The 22,957-nt window shown below is 40.7% G+C and overlaps 1 protein-coding gene across 1 annotated transcript in view; it reads right to left on the bottom strand.

The window, feature by feature from the left end:
* The window catches only part of pde3b (phosphodiesterase 3B), a 50,065-nt gene extending 31,974 nt beyond the window's left edge, over positions 1–18,091 (bottom strand). The window contains exon 1 of the mRNA XM_048262363.1: positions 17,042–18,091. Coding sequence (XP_048118320.1) covers positions 17,042–17,932 — 891 coding nt within the window. The 5' untranslated portion in view covers positions 17,933–18,091. The remainder of the gene's footprint in view (positions 1–17,041) is intronic.
* Positions 18,092–22,957: the final 4,866 nt, after the last annotated feature.

Genomic DNA, 22,957 nt, shown 5'->3' with positions numbered 1-22,957 from the left:
CTACAGTTAGAACTAAACATGGTGAAGCAGCTTTTAGCTGCTATGCGGCTCAGCTGTGGAACCAACTTTCGGATGACATTAAAAGGCCCCAACTGTAGCCAGTTTTAAATCTAGACTTAAGACCAAACTGTTCTCAGACGGCTTTCTGCTAACTGTGCGAAGTTACAAATTCTGAATCTGCCTCGATAATTATTCTACTTTGTCTTTTATTACTTTTTTTACTACTTTTGCCTTTGTTTTTGCTTACTAATTATTCTTTATTTTTAAATGATTTTACCTTGTGTTTTATGTTTTCTTTTTATTATGATCTTTACCTTTTAACTATTCTTTGACTATATTGCCCTTCTATGCTTTTATTTGTTATTATCGTTTGGTTTTGTTTATGTAAAGCACATTGAATGACCTCTGTGTATGAAATGTGCTATATAAATAAACTTGACTTGACTTGACTTGACTTGAAATAAAACCTTATTGCAGAACAGAGGCCCTGGAGGGTGGACGAGCTGCTGAGAGGCCTGCACAGAGAGAGATGGGGAGTCCAGGGGTTGCCAGAGAACAGTCAGAACCCGTCCAAATCACATCTCCATCGCAAAATGGGAACGGAGGGCAACAGCCAGCACCCACCAACAGAAGCCTGGGAGTTGAGAATCAAGAAGCAAGAATCACATTTACAGCCCCAGTGAAGCGGTTTATGTGATTGTCATGCGACCTGATTTTATGCTGATTTTACTCACAATCTGCCATTTTAACACCATTTAATGACCATTCGATCCAAGGACATTTTATAATAACAATGGATTCAGCAATTTCACAACGCCACTTTAAAAAGAGTCATATTCAAAAACATCTTAAGCCAGTGTAGTCGTTCAAAACAAGACTGTCAAGATGACAGCCTTGTGTGGGCCTCTTAAAGAGCAAATGAGGAACAGATTAAAGAAGAGCGTTGAACTAAACAAAGCTGGCAGTGGTAAAAAGCAACTTGACACAACTATTTGTATGTGGCTGTTTAGTGGATTTGAGAAACTCATTTGCTCTCTAATATGGCCACAATCTCTTGATGCTCCACCACATGCAGTTTGGTGCTAAAGAAATGGGCACACTCCTGAACACCCTTCACAGCATGTTAACACACTGGAGGAGCTTTTACTGGAGTGCATTTGGACGCTTCACACTGCATGACATGCATCCAGCATGCGCAGACAAATGATAAGATAGCCATGGAAATGTTCATTAAATACAGGCTATGCACCAAGCATGCCTGAATGACGCTGACTGCTCGACAGAAACATGAGAAGAGAAGGAAAAAGAGTAACCCACAAAACACACACTTTACCAGTTGCACAAAAATGCCTTTTTCAGCATTCCCATCCACACACAGTCCCACAGCACTCAGTGGTCCTGAACCACAGAGGGAAATCCCTGCCGAAGATTGCGATAGCAAAAACTGTAATCAGGAAAATACAATTAGGAGTGACATTTAGGTCCCACTCACGTCAGCCATTTAAGCTGACATTTCCTTCTCTCCACGCACGTCTCGATCCCTCTGACCATTCGCAGGAACCACAGAGGATCTGAGGCAGTCCACACAGGCAACAAGGTCCTGCCATTTTGGTCAGCAGAATAAAAGATCATACATCTCATTAGTCAATACAAAAAGAAAGAAAGAAAGAAAGAAAGAAAGAAAGAAAGAAAGAAAGAAAGATTAAATTTTTTTAATTATTTCAGAAAGCACCAATGTGACAGGGTGTCTAGCCACGTGTTAAGCTTTAAATTCAGTACTGACAAAAGAAAACAATGGCACGTGTGTTGTAATGCCCCATGGCATGAACGGCTGCATTTTCTTTTGACTAGAAATCACTGATGTCATTGTTCGCAGAGATTAGGAAAGTTTCACAAAGAGCAGGAAAGAAAGAAGAAAAGAAAGAGAGAAAAAAAAGAAAGAAACTTAACACACACAAGTGTGTGTGTGTGTGTGTGCGAGCGCAGCAGTGATTAAGGGGAAAATACCTTGGGTGGAGATGCCAAAGTCACATTTCAGGAATGTGATGGCAACAAGAGATTCCATTACTGATGGTGGAGAAATCCAGCAGTGCGCTGGTGAGGCCGGGCCGGGTTCGAGGAGAGCACAGTTAAAAGCAGCAGCAGCAGAAGCAGCTTCCACAGCCTTGCCTGAATGTCTCCTCAGAGACGAAATCAAATCAATCGCTCGAGCATGGACACAAGGCCATTAGCCTCAGTGCAAAAGTGTAGCCTGACTACAGGGCTACAGCGACCCTCCCCACACAAACATCAGCACTCTATTGTTCTTGGTCCTGTTTATGGTAACAAAAGCATTTACTGTTCAAACTCAGGAACAACATGAAATTCAGGGTAAGTGCCAATCCAGTCAAAAACACAAACTAGATTCATTCTTCTTTTGTATGCCTTAGTGAGTGACAACATGTGTTCAAGGCATTTGCTGACAACAAACTATGTCCATCATCTTTTGTATTTTCCCCTCCATCAACCATTTAGAGGAGTACAAGTTATCCTCTGTAGTTTGTGTGGGGGGGGGTCAATTTGCACTAACCCACCATCTTTCCCTAAGGGGGAGGCATGTAAAGAATGCAAAGGAATACTTTACACTCAGTCCCAAGGGCTCTTTGCAACGGTTATCACTGGGCAGTTTCAAAAATCACGTCTAATTGAAATAAAACAAGCGAGGGCAATGTGTCCTGGGGGGACAAGTGACGAGCCGCAAGCACACAGATAATGCGTGTCATCAGGACAAGCCCTCGGCGGGTAATAACTAAATCATTTTAAGTGGCACCAGTCTTATCGTGGGTTCTGACAGGGATAAACCTAAAACACAGACACAGGTCTGATTGTGTAAAAAGCCTGTGGGTTGCTTGAGAGAGAATGAGAAAAAATAAACTATTTTCATTTTGAGACATGAGGAGTTGGTGTACAAAAACAGGTAGTAATTTTGCTCAGCCCCCGTTTTAGTTTTATACTCATTTCAGAAGTGCATGGAGGTGAGACACTTAAATGTGATTTATGTTTCATGACAACTTAACACCAAGGCCATTTGGTGAACGTGTAAAACAGCGTTAGTACAGAAGTAGTACTTCTTCTTAGCTTTAGGGTTTGCCATAGCAGTCCTATTAAGGCTCTTGACCTCACCTAAACAGACTCGTCTATTTAACCTAAAACACAGGCTGTGTCTAGAGGAGGGGGAACAGCACATGACAACACATGTGTAGGTTAACCATGTGGCCGGAGAGCAACATGACTGGTGGGCTGACATGGCCTAGAGCTCCTGGGAAACACTACACTGTCTGGTATGGTTAAAACTGGCCAGTCCGCCCGCAGTAGAGCTGGACAGCGTGTTTTGCCGTTAGTCTTTGAGGAGGACTATGCAGTTCCAATCACATGAGGGACCAAAAACAGCCACCGTGACAAAGGCCCTATGTGTCAGTGTGATACAGCTAACAAGGGCCAAGGCCAAATGGCAGGCAAGGTCTGGCCGCTATGGTACCTCCCCCGACCCCAAACAAGCACACGCGCGCACGCACACGCGCACACACACACGCACACACACACACACACACACACACACACACACACACACACACACACACACACACACACACACACACACACACACACACACACACACACACACACACACACACACACACACACACACACGTCATCATTCTCCATGTGGTACTGCAAACAAAGGAAAACAAAACCCATCCACAGCCTTCCTCAACAGCATTTCAGCACCTAGCGCTTGGTTTTAGAGTGGGGTTTCTATGGGGTTTTAAGACCAAAAACAAACACCAACCCTCATCCACTCCAACTGTTTTTCATAAGTTCTCACAGGTGCCCTTGACCTCCACTGCCAACATCACAAACAATCACCACTGTTCCACTCAACTCTGTTCAGGGGGCAACTTTGGTTTGGACCAAACGGGCAAGGCTGCTAATGACTGACTGGGGAATGGGAGCGTAGCGCAGCCGTCTTTGGACCCAGGAGGGAGTTGGTGTGCATCTCTATACGTGACCGTTTGGGTGGGCCATGCTTTCTGATTTCCATCTAGAACACAGTGAGCCCTAAGTGAGGGAGTGAGGGAGTGAGTGAGCAGGGGTAGAGGAGTAGGGGGCTGTTAGCATGTGACTCCTGCGGCTGCCTATCTCTGTCCTCATTAAGGCACTGGGAGGCTTAAGAGGGCCACATGTTATCTATGACACAACACGTCATTCTTAACTTTCCTGTGCACACCATCAAATGAAACTCAAAAACATATACATTTGATATGCTATGCAAGACAAGTCACATGACACATAGATCCACACCTGGTGCAAACAAACTCTACTGAGACAAATAGTTGGCTTTGCTGCTGTAACGTTTTTTTTAATGCCATCTTATTTACAACAAGGCCGAATGCCTCTGTCTCTTTTTCAAAGCATGTATGTGTTAAGAGTTGTGAGTGTGTTTGTGTGTGTGTGTGTGTGTGTGTGTGTATGTGTGTGTCTGATGTGCAGACTGTAGACTGGGGACACCCAGCGCAGTAAACAGACAGAAGGGCCGAAGACTAAACTAAACCATAACTGACTCACAAATAAATCAAACAAGCTGGGCCTCTTTAGCCAGGAGAGCACTTGCCCCCCCCTCTCTCTGGTATGTCCTGCATTACAAGCACAGCCAGTCAGCCACAGAGACACATGGGGTGAGTAATACATACATATCTGCCCAATCAATTTAATAAACACTCCACAACAACCATATCCTGCTACAGAAATTACACTTAGCTATGGACTTACAGCACAGAAGAACCAGGATGACAAACTATTTGCAGGTAATTTATTTGTAATTTTGTCATTCAGACAATATTTTGGATATACTTTTTCAGTCACAAGAAATTAAAAAAGTCAAATTAAATGACAAATCAATTAAGCAAAAGGGTAAAATATATTAACTTCCAGTAACATAGATAAAAAGTATAAGGCATCTGAAAAAACAGGGAAGAGGAATGACACACACAGAGCGTGAGAAAGAGGGATGAATGGGAGGAAAAGAGAGAGAGCAAGAAAGGCAGGTTCCAGAGTGGATTACACTGGCCGCCAGACGGTGGCTGGGAGTCTAATGCAACCTCAGTCAGACGGGATAGCACTTTGGCCGGCACGGGGGCCTTCCTCAGACGCCAGAGATTGATTCCACCCCTGCCCTCCCCCCAACCTCCCAACCTCCAAACCGCCCCCCTGGGCAAAATCTCACTTATGACATCAGATCCCAGGTTTCAGGAAGGGGCAGGGGGCAGTGAGAGACCGACAGGGAGAGAGGCTGGGGGGGATGGGGGAGGTGGGGGTGTTGGCGCGTGCGTGCGTGTGAATGCGACGTGCGTAGTGCAGTTGGCAAGGCTGATGGGGAGAACAGTTCAGAGAAATGTAAAAGCTTTTGTGTTTGTTCAATAGTGGCGAGCGAGAGGGCGAACAAGGGAGTGCACATATTTTTCTCGAATTTTTTTTCCACCGTTACCTCAAGGAGCAGCTCTCCTTGGACAGTGGAGTCCAGGTTTTCACAGCAGCGAGTGACTAACAGCGCTTCATAGTTTTGCCCTTTTCAGCTGGATTTGCCCTCAGCTGCTAAACACACAAACCTTCCTCTGTAGCCACCACTGACGTCAGCAGTCACCTAGCAACGGCCTTTTGGTGTAAGAGCGGCAGTGCTGACACTGTTTTCAATTGAGGGAGGGAGAGAGAGAGAGAGAGAGAGAGAGAGAGAGAGAAACAGAGTAAGGAAAGACAAAGAAAGTATAAGCTTAGCCAAGAGTTTCAACATTTTCTCTGTAAGTTCTGAACATATTTTCAAAAGGAATTCCTGGATGCTGACGAAAAAATAACACTGCATTTAAAAAAAAGTAAAATAAAATGTCTCTTTCCCCCCTCTCTCTTGCTCTCTCATCAAATTGACAAGAGTTGGACAGTAAGAAACTGCTTTTGAAACAGAATACACACACTCAGCAGTTATTTTCACAGCAAAGATTATCAGATCTTAGCTGAATTAACACATGAGCACCTAAAGCTCCGCGGTCGGTCGAGCACATAGCCTAACGCGGCGTGCACACGCCAGTGTAAATAAAGGATGTAGACGGCCAGCCCCCGCTGCGCTAACTCACCCCTGACCTCCCACCTAAGTCGCACGCAGCCCTCATCCCCACTTACTCCACCATGTGCCCTCTACCCACACCCTCTTTACCTCCACCCCAACCACCTCACTCACCCTCCCCACAAACCAACCAACCAGTCCCTGTGCTGAACAAACAACTTTTTTCCCTTCCCTTGTGTGTATGAGTAAGTGTGTGTGTGTGTGGGGCAGTGGACACATGCAAGGTTCAATGACCTCCTCATGGACTTAAAAGCTACTAGGCCACCTTAAATGTTTGAACTGGAGGGAGCCTTATGGTGCAATCAAGCTTTGGAGATAAACCATGCAGAAAATCCCAGATCCACTTACACGAATGAGAGAGGAGTGGCGATTGTGACACTAATATGAGACAGGGGGCTGGGGATGTGCAGCTGTTCCGAGGCAAAACGGCTTTCTCGTTTATTGAAGATTAAACTCTCTCTTTTTTTCTCTCTCTCCCTTATTCTCTCGCTCATTCTCTCTCCCTGCCCTAGCACAATCAGGAAATTCTCAGCAAGCACATGGTTGCAACAGAGCTCTGAAATGCGTAAGTTATAGAAGTAACTCTCAAATGCATAGCTCACATAGGAAAGCAACCAGTATCATGGAGAGAAAATGGCCCTCTATGCGGAATATGACGAGGGCAGACGACAATAACACTCCAACGGACATGTCATATATAAAAAGGAAATAGGACATCTTACCCATGCATGGTTTGGGGCATGTGCATTAAGCACAAAAATATCTAATTATTTTTCTTTGCAAAGAACAAACATAAACATGTAGGACACACAGGCCCAACAATAATACTGATTTTTTTTGTATACTGTACTAAAAAAAATTCAGCATAAAAAATGATTTGTGTATGAGGATGGAATGATTGACTCCTTAATGTACTGACTGCAGACAGACAGAAAAGTGAAAAGGAATGGTGAGAGGCAGCTCTGTCCGTTGTGATACAGTACCCCTCTTCGCTGTCAGCAACAACAGCCATTAGCTTTACCCGAGGCAGAGCTACCCTGAGCACTACACAGAGCAAGCTAATTGCCGGCGATCATGACGCAAGCGGTTTCCAAGGCGACAGAGTTTTGGAGTACCCGCTCTCCTGCATTTTCTCATCTGTTTGCACTCACAGTGGCAGGCTCACAATACAGCCACTGCATCCTGTTTCAGCTCACACACACACACACACACACAGGCGCACACACACACACACACAGGCACACACACGCACACACACACACAGACAGTCAGGCCGACAAGCTGCACAGCAGGCTTAACCCTTTCCCTTCCCCAACCCAGCTAAACAACAGCATGAAAGAGGCACACAGAGACACGAAAAGGCACGCATATTACCTAAAAAGGAAATGGGAAAAGGCGTCTAGTGTCTGGACATATTTATGAATTGCTGCAAAAAGTACTTAATTTGGAAATGGATGGAGAGTCATGACATTTAAACAGTTTCATTCATTAAGTAGTAACAATAGATCCTCAGGCCCAAGTACTCTAAAACTGAAAATAATGTGAAAATAATGTAATATGCAAGCGTGATATTTTTTTCCATTAAAAGAAAATAATGCTTACATCCACATCCAATGCTGCGTTAAGAAAACTATACATAATGAGCTATGGGAATATACACAACTTCAAACTGGCTATTATTATAAATTATGTAAGAAATTACTCAAAGATATTATTTTCTAGTTTTTTTCTTTCAAATGTAGGCTATGTCTACAGAATGCAAACCCCACAAGGAATCTATGATATTTCACAAAGGGGACAAAATGTAAGGTGTGTAAAACATGGCAACAATGCATACTACAGTTAAAACAGTGGATTTGCATACACAAAGTGCGTCAAACTATTACCACTGTACACACCCCCTTCAAAAAAAAACAAAAAAAACATCAGTGATCTACACCTACATCTAATAGTCTCCATATGTTCAGTACATCTCAAGTTTACCCGACAGCAATCAGAGCTTAACCATCAAAAACTACTGATTGTGTGATTGACTGACAATGTGAATTTATATTTAAGGTAAATTATGGTCACCACACAAAAGCACTACAATGACCACATAAAAAATACTGTATTTTTTTTTCTTTTCAATATTATAATTGTACTTATTGTTTTTTACATACTTACTTAACAGTAGATCACTGTACTTCTAAAATGAGGAAACATATTTAAATTATGAATTGAAATACCTGAAGTTTCCTCAATATTGTCTCTCTAATATGTAAATGTTTTATAATAGATTCACTCACACAAACTCACACACACACACACACACACACACACACACACACACACACACACACACACACACACACACACACACACCTCTTCAAAAACTGACGCAAGAAATCCCTGGTTTAATACACTCATGCATCTGAAAAACAATAAAGACACAATTTGAAGTATTTTATGATGGTGTCATTTTAATATAACTACTACTTCTACAATACCATGTCTCAAGTCAAATAATCCAAATTATTGGTCATTCTTTTATTCATATTTTGGATGAGCTCTAAAATGTTTGTAAAAAACTCATTATTTTTTGTTAATTAGATGATTGCAGACTAAAGAATGTGAGTGTCCTCATTTGAGGACACTTTCTTTGGTTTTTCAAGCCTTCCAACCCCCCATCGTGGTATGAGGCAGTTACTAAATTCTACAAAGCAATAAGTAAAACTAGGCTCATTTTTTTCTCTCTCTCTCCCTCGCTCTCTCTCTGCAGTCACCCTCTCGTACGTCACCGCTCAGTGACGTCAATGTTATATCATTCCACATGGCTTCAGAGCGGGAGAACGTGACAGTAGCGAGAGACAGCGTTGCACTCTGCTGCTCCGCCGCCTCGCGCTTATTCTCTCACTCACCTACCCCGTAACCCCAGCGCCCACCCCGGCCCTCAAACTCTGCTCCCCAAACCAACACACACACACACACACACACACACACACACACACACACACACACACACACACACACACACACACACACACACACACACAGCTACCTCTCTGCACACATCGCAGACATTACAGACTAGTTAAGAACCTATACACCCCATGCCTTTTAGAATCAACCATAATCTAAGCCAGGTTACGGGGTAATTTAAAATCTAGTATATAAAGGGCTAGCATCTTGCTAAGCTGTTCCACTGTGTCCAAGTGTATAGTAACAAGCTGTATTTGAAGTCCTCTATTCAATTCAGAGGCAGACCACTATGTGTCCTGTTGTTTTCATTTTTGGTCATGCATGATAACAGGATGAATGCATTTGCAGAACAATCTGTTTTAAGGGAAGTTTACAGTGTTGAGATGAAATTTCATGAGTGAACTGCCACCCAGTCATCCCACCCCATCTCAGTGACTCAGAACGCCATTCTTCTCATTCCTAAACACGCACATGTATGCAGAGATCAGTCGATCCAAAAGTAAAATGGCATAAAATGACATACTGACGGTAGAGTTTATCAGCAAAGATACTAGCAGACAGGCCACAAGCCAGCCGTATCTCAGCCAGACTCGGCGATAGAGTTTTGTCCCCTCATGTCAACTAAGGTCTTCCAAACCTACAGGGCAATTAAAGAGCAACACTGCAGGGTCCAAACACCATTAAGCATACTGCTCAAAGCACACACACTTTCATGGAAGTCTCATGGAGTAACAGAGCAACCTTTAAAAACAGATAATATTGTAATATTGTGAAGACTCAGCACGGAACATAGATTTGGTTTTAAAAAGAGTGTGGGCTTAGGAGGCTCTAGTTTGTGCGAAAACAGCAGGTGCTTTCAATTAAATTAGTCAGGATCAGCAAGGGCCACAGCAAAATTAAGACATAACCCCGAAAGCACCTTCTCATTAAGTACATATCCAATTTGTAAGATAATAAAGTATAATAGGCCTACTTGTTTAAACTCAGTTTTTTAATTGTGAAAATGGAAATAATGGTAAGGTCAGATTTGTAAAAAAAAAAAACTGAGATAATCATCCTGGGCATAAATTAAAAAGAGAGATCAAATCAAAGTGATCATACACCTGTTCATCAACAGCAGTTCTCAAACACAGAGGCTGATATGCTTGTTCAGTAGGACCAGGCCAGTACTACAGTGTAATATATAGAGATAGATATAATACCTCACAGTCTAGGAAAGCCGAAGCAGCAACTAAGAAACAGAACTCAAATTGGACAAAAACATCCACTTGGGTATTTACGTAACATCACTGCATTACAAGGACAACTTCTAGACTACAGCATGTCTACTAACTAACAATCAGAAGTGTCACCTGTTACAAATATGTTGTCAGATATCTTTTAAGAATCTTTGAGTTGTATATGGTAAGACATATGAAAAACAATGATAAAAAGGATTTAAGGATATTTAAGGAAATTTACATAGAAATAGTTTCAATAGATCTTATCCTGGCTCCTGAACAGTTTCCCATAATCCATTGCTTGCTGTTGGAGAGACCGCTATCCTGTGTTCCATGACTTTTTGACTGACACCTCTGCTGTGAAGACTAAAACACAACTCCTACCCATCATGCTTGATGAATTATGAATTGTGCGTCTCGCCAACGCTTCATTAATATGTTATGGCTACATGGTTAGGAACGGCAGCACCACACAGTACTATTCCCAAGCCAAGGAAACACCAGGGAAGATTCCACACTAGTTTCACAAAAAGCAGATGTCTTCCCTGAGACAGAAACACTTGTCCTTTATAGGGTCTTTCCCAAAACTCTCAGTTTCCATTGAACAAGCTTGCCTATAAAATGGCCAAATCCTGCCAAAGGTGCATGCACAATAAAACCATTGACACCACTTCACCTGCACCGTCATGATGTACAGATATACATACTGCCTTAACAAGGTGAGCATTTAACCAATAAGCTGCTGTTAAGTAGCTGCTTTCTCCCTTCAATTTATAGTGAATGTTTATTGGTAGGTTAAAAAATTTCCAGATTGTATTACAAAGCAAAGTGAGTTTACTTTTTGGTGCTCTTGCTGAATACCAATTACAGGGTGGTCGGTAGGTTATAGTTAAAGGCATTTGGCTGATATTTAAGCTATACAATAATATTGACAGTTCTCATTTCATATATAAAATACATGACAAACCACTGAGTAGTTTTGCACGGTGCATCGATACTACAAAAGTATCGCAATAGGCCTACCCTGAAATTAAAAATGTCACAATCCCTAATTTTATTAGTATCGATACTTTTAAGAATAACAGTGTCGTTTTGCAGTAAGATGCGTGTACGCAAGGCATTCTAGTGCCTCCCCTAGCCTGCGTGTCTTTTCTCCTCTCGCACACACATGCTCATCTTTCAAGCTGCAGCTCTCATGCCATAAACATTGAGATATGGCTGCTAGTTTAAGTGATGCTGTGGCTGCAAAGCAACCAATAACAATGGGCTAATGTTACGTTGATTTGCTCACTTGCATCTCTCAAGTTTGTGTTGCTAACCTACCAAGGCTATGGGATTTAGTTAATTTAGGCCAACTATTGGGTTTAATGACATTTCAGAAATAGGTTACGCAACCTAATGGCAAACTTTTACATCTGCTCCTCCTAACTATCTATAGCTCTCACGTCATGTCTATCAATCGTGTAGTGCTCACCAAAATCATCAATGAGCATTGCAAGACACTTATCTCATCTATGATCCCAGAAAGACTGTCTTCGACTTGTTAGTTTTTTATTTATAGAACATTTATTTTATCTAATGACATTGACATAGAAAACATAATGAATTGCATCCACATATCCTTACGCACTATTTTTCACTATTCTGTGATATATATACACTATACTGTGAGACTGAAGGCTAATTACTCTCACGTATTCCTAGGCACTCCATTAGACCTACACACCACATTTAAGATATGCTTAAGTGTAATCATTTAAAAATCAATTGAAGTACCGGTATTCAAATTTTTACCTACTAGTAATTATGCAGATCATAAAATACTATTATTATTATACTAAATTATTAACAAAATATATTAAAGCTTTATGAATTCCAAAATATAAAATAAACATTATAGAAACAGAAACATATGACATAAGCCTTCATTTTCTGCGCGTGTGTGTGCGCGCGCATGTGTGTGTGTAGGGTCAAGCAGAATCTAGGATGGCCACTGGTGTGAATGATGACACTATATTCAATATTACTCATGATCAAGGTGATGGGGGGGCCCCCAAATCAAATCAACATTTTTTTAAAGTATTGTAAATTTATCGAAATTAAGATTCTTGACTTTGTATCGGTATCAAAACAATAATGGTTGTGACAACACTACCACTGAGTAGTATGCGCAAGGGTTTGGTTACAATTGTTGGTTGCATGTTGAGCAAATGTAATTTTAATGGTCCAACAATACATGTGTACTAGTCTACCGCTCACATGAAAATTGATACATCTCTACTTTGAGCAATAAATATCAACATTGTAAAAGTGATATCCCCATACAACATATCTTTCAAATCTACATTGTTGCTTATGCTACCTGTTTTCAACCTCACTCACTCACTCACTCACTCACTGTGATAACATGATACACATTATCCAGTCATCAGAATCTCATTAAGGGCTCTGAGAAAAACAAATTTATTTCCTCAAAATATATTACAATTATCCCTCAAATGAAAGAGATTCATGAGAGAGAGTGGTGATTCCAAGTTTCCATCTTGAAAGTAACAACACATCTTGAGTTTGGATATTCTCAAGCCCCCCAAAAATCGAGTTTGATATCAATCTATACTCACATCCTCAAACTGGCTAAGCCAACTATGAGAAATGGCTACACTGATGCCACCCTGGATGAATCCAATACCATGCCAATTGTTTGGTTGAGCTGCTAGCAAGCAAGCTAACCACCTTAGTCCCAAAAAGAACGTGCTCATTGTAGCAATCTGATCAGGAGATGCATGGTAATGACTGAGGACATTCAGGTGTCTCGCATTAACCTTACCTAGCTTTCACAAGACCTCCGATTCCTCACGTCTCCAGACATGCCACAATGTTTATCACTTGGTGACACAGGATGTCAGACATCCAACGTGTCCTTTTTCATGACGGGCATGACAAACATGTCAAACAATAGACAGAAATAGCCGGTGGACTGCTTCCAGAGGCTTCAGCCGATGGCCTGCTTTCCCTCACCTCACTCTCTCAAACACTGCGGCTCCTTCATCACTGATATTAAAAGCTCCCGTGCGGGCCTCATGAACCACACTGAATACACCACAGCAGGTAACATGGTTTCCTTCTCCTAAACCTCCCGCCAAAATATCTCATCTGATGAAAGCGGTTGTGTTTTCAAATAGTGTTCTTTTTCTTCAGTAAATTCACTTCAAATTTAGCCTGAATCCATTCTAAGGGTAGGGTATAGGGGCACTCAAGCAGTCAGCACTCACACTCATCACTCAATATCAATTAGTTTATAATCCCAGGTTTCCTTGGACCACCCACCCTTTGCAATGGACTTCATCTTCCTGTTTTCTACAAAGTTACTAGAAAAAAAGATAGCCTCGCTGCTGTTGTTATTTAAAACAAAGGACTTTTATGAGCACCATTAATAATACTAGCCCACTATCACAGTATTGCCAACACCAAGGTCACTGGACGTTGTTTTTGTTTAGGTACATAAACATTTCAAACGCTGTGCCTGTTGTATAGAGGGCCAACTGTCAGAACCATAATCCTGCCACAGCAGGTTTTAAACATGGATGAGTTGGTCATGAACATGAGATGGTCGTTCACCAAGAATGTTATTAGTCACAGGTGTCAGAGAGAGCACCTGGCAGTTTTATTCATGATACCAAAGAAGAAGATTGGAGGGCAAACAAGACTTTAGTCTGTAGAAAGAATAGCAAACATATTTTTGAACAATCCTGAAGCCTGTGGGGTGGATGAAAAAGGCCAATTTGTATTTCATGAAATAAAAAAAGGCAGAATGTGATATAAATTAGGCCTATGTCTCAGGCCTTGAACAACACAATCCAAAATTATTTGTATTGAAATAAATGGTTTAAGATGATAGTAATAGAAGATAATATCAATGGAAGGCACACTCATTTTAAGGGGGATAATAAATGTTATTCAGTTTTAATTTAGCACTTGGTGTGTAGGATGTTCAATATAGATAACAGTCTCTTAAAATGTTGTATGCATCTCATTTACCAGTGTTGGTTTCAATTAAGCAACATAATCTTGCAGTAAAACTTATCTAAATGAATTAATCATAAATTAGTCTTAGTATGAGGTATGCACTGTTGCAGGGGATTAAATTGACATGGAGAGTGTGACACAGAATTCCTCCGATCAAAGTATGTAAAACTTGGCCTCCATTACTAATGCACTTTGACAACAGTAACAAATATTCTCAGGAAAGATTGGTCATATGTGCCATGCTTGATGCTCAGCTGTCAAAAACGCATGACTGTCTGGCCCACAACAGAAAAGACTTTTCACACTTCCTACCAGCTGACAACTTGCTACTGGTGTCTTGTTCCTGCTAGTATGCAGCCAACTGTTGAGCTATGTATCAAAATGACTTGTAAACAGCCAAATGTCAATGTGCAATAGTCTCATAGGAGTCACAATCTGAATCAGATTTTATTCGCCAAGTACGTTCACTCCTGATTATTTGTGTTGTGGAGATCACTCAGGAGAAATCCTGGTTTATATGTGGACAGGTTTCTGAGACTTAAATAAATAAATATAAATGGCTATCTAAACTATGGAAAAGGCCTCAACAAGACCTTGGTTTGCATGTTGTTGAATGATGATTTGAACTTGCCTATTTCACTAGAGATGGCCAACAACAGAGAACTATGCTATACCTATGTTAAGTCTACATCACAACTTACAAAAGACAGGCAACACAAACCGAGAAACAATGCACACTTGTGTCATATCCGACCCAACACCTTAGTTTCACAATGAATGTGCAGTGAATGAGATGTGCTAGACATGTAAAATATATGCAAAATCTCCTGCTGAATCTCCTAGGCTACCAGGTATCAAACATACAGTCTGACTTATTTATGCTATTTCAATCCAGCCAGAAATACCTCAGACCTAAAGTGCAATGACAGAACACATGTGGAGTTCAAATGCAGTGCAGACCTAGTCCACAGAAATTGATGGCCAATGTCTCCTTATGAGCAACTTTGTTTCACTACATTACTACAAATAGTTCAGGTTTACCTGGCTGTGTAGAAGACAATCAATCACTGTGTGGGAACCACAACCACTCAAAATTATTTCTGTAAATAAAGTATTTTGTTAATCTTGAATGAAATATGCTATTTGCAGAATTAAAATCATGACCAGTCCGTGAAAAAGCAGTTATAGACAAGGGGCCTAAAATGTACGACAATGGCAATGTGAAGAGAACACAGATACTCATTTGGGTGTCTGTCCTCAGCCTAACACTGTGGCAGTTTCTGCTGCTTGTAGCATAGTGTCAGGTAAGTCAACACAGACAAAAACAAGTGCCGTCATGTCACGCTTTTCAACCAATATGCCTGCTGATGAACTTCAAACAAGGGGTTTTGTCGTAGTTTTCTCGGAAGCAGGTACGTACTTTATCTGCAATTAATGATCACAACACTGCTTTTGAATGTAGACTGTGCCCAATAAAGGTATGCACAGCTTATCTTGTCTGTCAACAATGACATTATAAACCAACAACTGTACAAGGATGTGTTGGCATGAACGTGGCTTCAAGAGATAAAAAAAACAGCAAAAGAAACTGACATCTAACACTCATTTTACATTCATTTCATTTTCAAGTTAAAGATATAAAGTATACTTAAACTTTTCATTACTGCAGGCCGGCAAAAGATAATCTATGTCCTCACCCATCCAAACATAAATAAATAAATAACTGGGAATTTAGTTCACACTACACAACAATAAACAAATATATTTACCAACCCTTTTCGACTATAAAAAACATTGTTTAAGCCATTCCATTTTCGCATAACCAGACTATGTACTGTGCATAGTGCATCTCCAGAATTTTTACAATAAGGTCAACTGGGGCAAAAACTGATAGAAGTGCAAAGGGGCATACAGGTCATCTCCAAAACCTTGTTGACATTTGGCCTACCTCACCCAATGTGGAAAGATTACTGAGGGTTCACAAAACCACGGTAAATATAACACCTGAGAAAGCTTTACTGTTTATTGTAAGAGACCTTAGAATTTACAGCTGTGATGACATTAATCACATTCAGCTATTTAGTCAAAGTGGACGATCAGCACCATTACACTGAGAGAGGTGCAGTTACCCCTTTCAAGAAAACTACCTGAGGAGCAGCAATGACAACTCCTGATTCAAGACTCCACACAGGTTACCAAAACTGAATACGCCTATGTTCTCAAATTACCTGTATGCCTATCTGGGTAATTGTTAGTTGACTTTAAAGGCCTTAACATGCATTATTTTCTGCATTAACCTACTGGCGGGACATTTAACATATTTTCAATTACCCAACTAACAATACTGCATCAATTTCAGCATCAATTTCAAAGAGGTTCATCTGAATTAACACGCGCGCGCGCACTAACGCACACACACACACACAACGGTTCTTATTTTGTTTGTCAACACCAATCCTTTGAGAGCGGCCTACTCCATTCTAGTCCTCCAAAAAGTATTCAGTAACAGCAAGTAACCTTTGCTAACCACATATCAAGGGGTTCTATAATCGCATATCCATACAGATAGGCGCTATATATATATATATATATATATATATATATATATATATATATATATATATTGCAAACAGTGACAGGCCTTTAAAACCTTTAAAAGCACAAGGCTCTAGATACCTACCTGTTCCCTGGAAATGCAAGGCAGTGACGGTCTGCGGGGCATCTTACAACTGCCATAATAGCTGGTTGATGTTTCTCCCAGAGAAACACAGCTGGACCTCCTCCTAGGTCTAATCACAGGCACCTTTTCCTCGGCGTTGGAGATCCTACTCGGCGCTTCCCTTGGGGGGGCGTAATGGTCGAAACAGAGCGCTAGAAGAGATCCAGAAACCCCTGCCAAGCACGCTAAGACTGGCCTCAGACACAGCGGCAGGCAGCTGAGACTCGTGAACGAGACCAGCCACACCAAACTGGCGAACACCAAAATCAGAATACTATGTTTCAGTTTCAAAGTGGGGATGAGAGTCAGTAAACCCACACAGCCCAGTACAAATAACAACCTGCCCACCATTTGCATCTGATGTTGCTCCTCTCCCCACTGTAAAAACCGCAGGACCATGAAATCTCCAAAGTAGCATGATGCTGGAAGTGCCAAGAGCCAACATCTACTACTTTCTCTCTTTTTCCTTCTGAGATAAAATGTCAAAAAGAAGTACGCGCAACCTATGCTAAACAGAGGACTGATGGACTGCGAGAAGCGAGACAGAAAAGTCCGCAGATCCAAGACGCCGTGTTCACTTTGTAAGCTCCTAGGTATCAAAAAAGACACCGCAAAAACTACAAATGCACCCGCATAGATAGCAGACACCCGGAATAGTCTGGAGTTTAAAATATCCTCATTGCAAAATCTACAAAGGTTGAATAAAAATCCCCTTTGATGGTCTTGTTTCAACGGGGTGACGCAGCTCTTCACATAGCCGTTCCTGAAGCTCTCTGTGCTGTTTGCGTTGCCAACCCCATCGTGGTGCCTGATTTTACTGTGCAAAATCTCTCCTTCCTCTCGTACAGCCATATTTTCGGCAGAAGCTCTTTGGGTTGTCTTCAAAGTTTCATCTCCCCGGTTTTTCCGTGTACTATCGGTTCAGTACATGACAAACGCACTCCATAATCACTTAAACGTGCTCAAGCATTTTGGCTAGGAGGAAAAGAAGGTGAAATGTTGTTGTTTTTTAGCATCGGCGGGCTCTATGTCGTCGCCTATAGGTGACAAGTGGTAAAACAACCAAGACTCCAGCACAAGCACGCGCTCTGCAGCGTGGCTCGCGCTCACTTATCTCTAACCACTTCAAACTTTTTAGACGTCGTATAGACATAGGCCTACAACGTGAAACAGACAATATTTCGTGTTGATGAATTAAAACCTTTCTGATGAGACTTGTTTGTAAACAATTTTTAAAAAAGTATAGAAATAAGCAAACTAAATGATTTCATAATTAGAAAAAAAATGTCATGCAGTCTGTTCCCACCACTAAAGAGCTAAATGACACCAAGGAAGGAGCCAATTTAGTTCCAAACAGATTATTTTACAATTCATGACTTCACTAGCCTACATCACTATGTTTTTCATTTTGTTTCTCTAGCCTATTTAGGCTTACCAGAATTTCTTATGCAATTTTCATGCACCTTAGGGCATATTCCATGAAATTACAGAATGGTAGAAAGACTAATAGGCCAACTTCCATGTTTCATATGTTAGGCTATATGTTTTATAACCTATTGTTGATGAGCCTAGGCCATTAGGAACAATTGCAGCTAGCCTACGTGGATTTCAGGGTATTGTCTTCACTTTGCGACATAAACAATGATCTCTCTGCTCTGTTTCTCTCTATCTTCATGCCTGTATTTTATCCACAATGACACAAGGCCTAGAGTATAAAGTACAAAGATGCACGACATTCAGGTTTTTCAAGAAAACAATGGTGTGTTGGAGTAATTGGATAGCCTACAAAATCATCATATATTTGTCAAGCATATTTTTAACACAGTAGGCCTAAAGTTTGACATAACTCTGTAAGCTCAAGTGATATCACTCAATTGATAGATCGATTAAATAGATTGTCCTGGGGATGCATGTGAAGACATCCCCAGGATTCTTCCTGTTCGCTACCCCTTTTAAGATCTCAATTCCTTGAAAATTAAGTTGTGATGAGGGACTAGGCTACTTAGAAATGTGTTAATGTGTCCAGCATCTGTGGAAATATTTGTCACATGTGAATGCTCCTTTGGCTTCCAGGAAAAGTAAAGTTATGTTAACTGGAAGATACCTGAACCTGGCCTTTAAAGCTGTAATAACACGCAGTCCAAACAACATTCATGGTTTAAGGGTCAATCACTGCAGTGAAAGCCCTTATCATTCAAAGAGCATGTCAGAAAAATAGAAGATTAATTGTGTAAGCCAATGATGTCAGAGGTCAATATGTCACACAATTTATAATTACACTATTATTTATGCCATGGATCTCTTTGGGATTTGCCAATGTCAAATGCTGCAATATTAACATAAGGCAATCTAATGAAAGTGAAATGTATTGTCAACATGATTTTAAAGAATTTTATAAACAAATCAAATCAAATTAGAAACAATTTGTGCACATTCCTCGTAACCTTGTAAAGAAACTTGTAGGATACACAAATTTTAGCGGCTTCAGGCTCATTTTGATGGCACATTTGCCACTGTGTGCCCATGGCAGGTCACAAGCGATAGCACAATTTAACTTACCGTGCAATGTGACCCTTTTTGTCAGTTTTCAATTCACTGGATACCCCTTGAAAATTAACACAAATTTACACCAAATGCCAATTGTTGCATTGTGTAGCTTTAAAAGCTCAATGCAAATTACATTTAGAGACTGAGTGTTTGGATTTTTAAATACTGTAAAACACTAAAATTGAATTTTCCATGTACACAGCCATGACATTTGAAGGAATGTAGAGTGCCTCCTGGGCCGTGCATTTGAATAATTATTGGGGCGATTCCAAATTCAGCAAATTGTTTACCATCCTCTACTGTCCATTCTGTGAACTCAAACCACCTCCAGTGTATATTTACATAGTCCAGCTCTGTAAATTACAAACAAACAAACTGGCTAGGATAAATAATTTGCTTCAGTCAGTCATTACAATGCAATTTTGGTTGCGCTAAATTATATTTGGGTTATATTCTGAGCTTGCTTATACCTTACAGAAAATGATGAAACAATCTTATAGGCCTAGGTTGATTGAGTATTTTTTAAAGAGATGCCAGACCCTCAGAAGGCTAATCAATTTTTTTTAAAAAAGTATTTAAGGCACAGTTTGACAATTCAGAATCAGAATGAAAATCAGGTTGTTGTTTTTTTTACTGGCCAAGTGAGTTAGAACACAAGGAATTTTCAGGTTCTGGCCAATAGAGTCACACTGGTAGTACAGTACAAAATATAATATACATGCTACACAGACAACAATGTACAGAATAGCCTATTACAATGTGTGCATATATAGCGATCTAAAACGCAAGGTTACTAGGGAATAGCTTAAACAAATTTAGGGGTTTGTCCAGTTCACATTGAGGGTGGTTTTGTTATCAAACGTCAGGCGCCTGGCACAAGAAGATTGGTCTTATGTTTCTTAATCAGTCATGGGTGTATTTTGGGCGTAACATCCTTTAAACCAATGACAATGACATGTCATTCCCTTTTAACAGCAAGCAGCACAACTTCAAACAGTGCATTGGTATTTTGATAGTCAGTGGCGCATTTTAAGGAATCTGCTTGCCCCCGAGACCGTATGGAACAGGTATTCCACTACTAAATCCTAGCAGAGTATAGCCTACACACATCTGCACTTGTCTATTATTTGAACTCATAGCCAAAGTGAAACTTCAACTTGGTGTCATAGTCAACAACAAAACAGTTATACACAGTTAATTACTTTCACTATCGACTGACAATGGGTTACCATTGAAAACATAGCTTGAAAAAAGCAACACTTAATGTTCGATAATGTTCGAATGACCTAAGGACATTTATCCTGCAGAGGAGTTGCTGCTTACATCTCGTGACAGTGCGTCTTCAGCTGTGCTTCATATGTGCCTTTCGCTATAGACCAGGTTTTTCTTGGTCAGTGACGTAATGCTTTTTATATGGTGTAAGATAGCGATTTTTAGATAATGCGCCAGACCACACCTTAGATCGTTAATTGCCACACCCCTGGGCGCATTGTGTAATAAAAGAGAAGAAAAGAAAGATAGGAATAAACTTTCGTGATAAGAATACACTATACGCTGCGTTTCTGACCGTCAAAATAGGGCCCTAGGAGACCACTGTACATTTTTCTGATGTAATTGCTGCAACATTCAATTGAGTTGACGGTCATATTCAAAGTGGTTTCTTAATTTTTTTCCAGAGCTGTACATATTGTGTACAGACAAGACAAATATACAGACAAACTGTTAATGACAAACAATGTAAGCATACATAAATGTGATGAGCAAACAACAATAATTATGTATAAGAATGGAGTGTGATGTATGCATAATACAATTTCTGTGCTTTATATATAGTATTGTGGGTGTGAAGTAGGATGTACAGTTTGGAGAACAAGTATGACATGGTGCTATGGGGTGGTGGTGTACTAACTAAAAGTTGTGGGTTTAATTCCCCACCGCTGTGCCCTTGAGCAAGGCACTTAACTGCTCCGAGGACAATTAGTTAAGTTAAAGTCCCCTTGTAATATAGTTGACATATGTAAGTCACTTTGGACAACAGTATCTGATAAATGTAAAATGTTATTAACTATTCATGACGCCAATGGTAATAACTGTTTCTGTTGGTGGTTTTGGTGTTCAAGATTCTGTACCGCCTGCCAGAGGGGAGGAGTTGGAACTGGAACTGTGTCCAGGCCTGGTGTGAGGGATCCTAGCAGTTAAAGGTACAGTCAGCGATTCTGATCCTGTCAGTGAGTGTCTGGAAGAGTTTTGTTATGTTTGAGGGACAGGCTTTCTCCACTTTGTCACTAGTACATGGGGCCAGAGCTGTTACGGAAGCCTTTTTGTTTTTTACTTTGCACTCATGGAGTGAAGAGCAAGTGGAACGTGAGGAGATATTCACTGAATGGCTTTGACTTTTTTTTCACTATTGCCATCCCACCATCAGTTTTGTGCTTTGTTTCGCATGCACACTGAAATTGTAAACCATTTGAGGGAAAGCAATTTGCTATGACCTTATGATATGTCAGCTATTATTACCACACACTGCTTCCAATTTCCACATGTAAAATAGGTTACTTGATTTGGTATATATGGTCCCTTACAAAACTGCAGTTATGGGCCTTTGTCATTAAGGCTGCATGTAGCTATTCTAAATCTAATTGGTATCTAGAGCTGCTGTCACTTTTCGACCCCAGTTTCTATTAATGATTTGTTTGATTCTGTTTGCTTGCTATATTATCACATAGTACCCTACTGATCTAAACACTGATGTTTTTGGACCAGTAGTTGTGTGTAGGCTACAAGCCTACAGATATAGCCTACAGCCAATCTATCGACCATTTAAAATGTAATCCCTTACATTTATCAGTGTAACTGTATTCTGCAAGGCCGTAGTCATGATGTCAACATTGGGGGGGACCAAATCTGTGGTGGAGTCTGAGGGACCCCCAAACAGAATTTCAATACATTTCCTACCATGCAAAAAATATTATTAAAAATCAACAAAAACAACAAGTTGTTAGTTAAGTCAGTCAATTAGGGTATTCCAAACTTTTGACGGACATAGGCATAGGCATGGCATGGATGGATTATGAACCCCTGGGCAGAGATGACCCCCCCACTCCTCCAGAGAGGTCCTGAGGCATTCTCCCATGGAAGATTTTTTATTTAAAAAAAAATGACCGTTTAAATGATGACTTCTGGTGAGTTTTGAGAAGGGTGGAGAAGAGGCAACTTCACACAGAGGCTTGGGCTTCAGGGCCCCCTGAGCTCTTGGGCCCAGTAGGCTAAGCACCTTCAGTAATCCAGCCCTGAACCTGTGGTATGATCTTCAAAATGTATACTTTAAAA

This window comes from Alosa alosa, chromosome 14 (genome assembly GCF_017589495.1).
Source record: "Alosa alosa isolate M-15738 ecotype Scorff River chromosome 14, AALO_Geno_1.1, whole genome shotgun sequence".
NCBI classification, from domain to species: domain Eukaryota; kingdom Metazoa; phylum Chordata; class Actinopteri; order Clupeiformes; family Clupeidae; genus Alosa; species Alosa alosa.
This window is presented reverse-complemented; position numbering and strand designations above follow the sequence as displayed.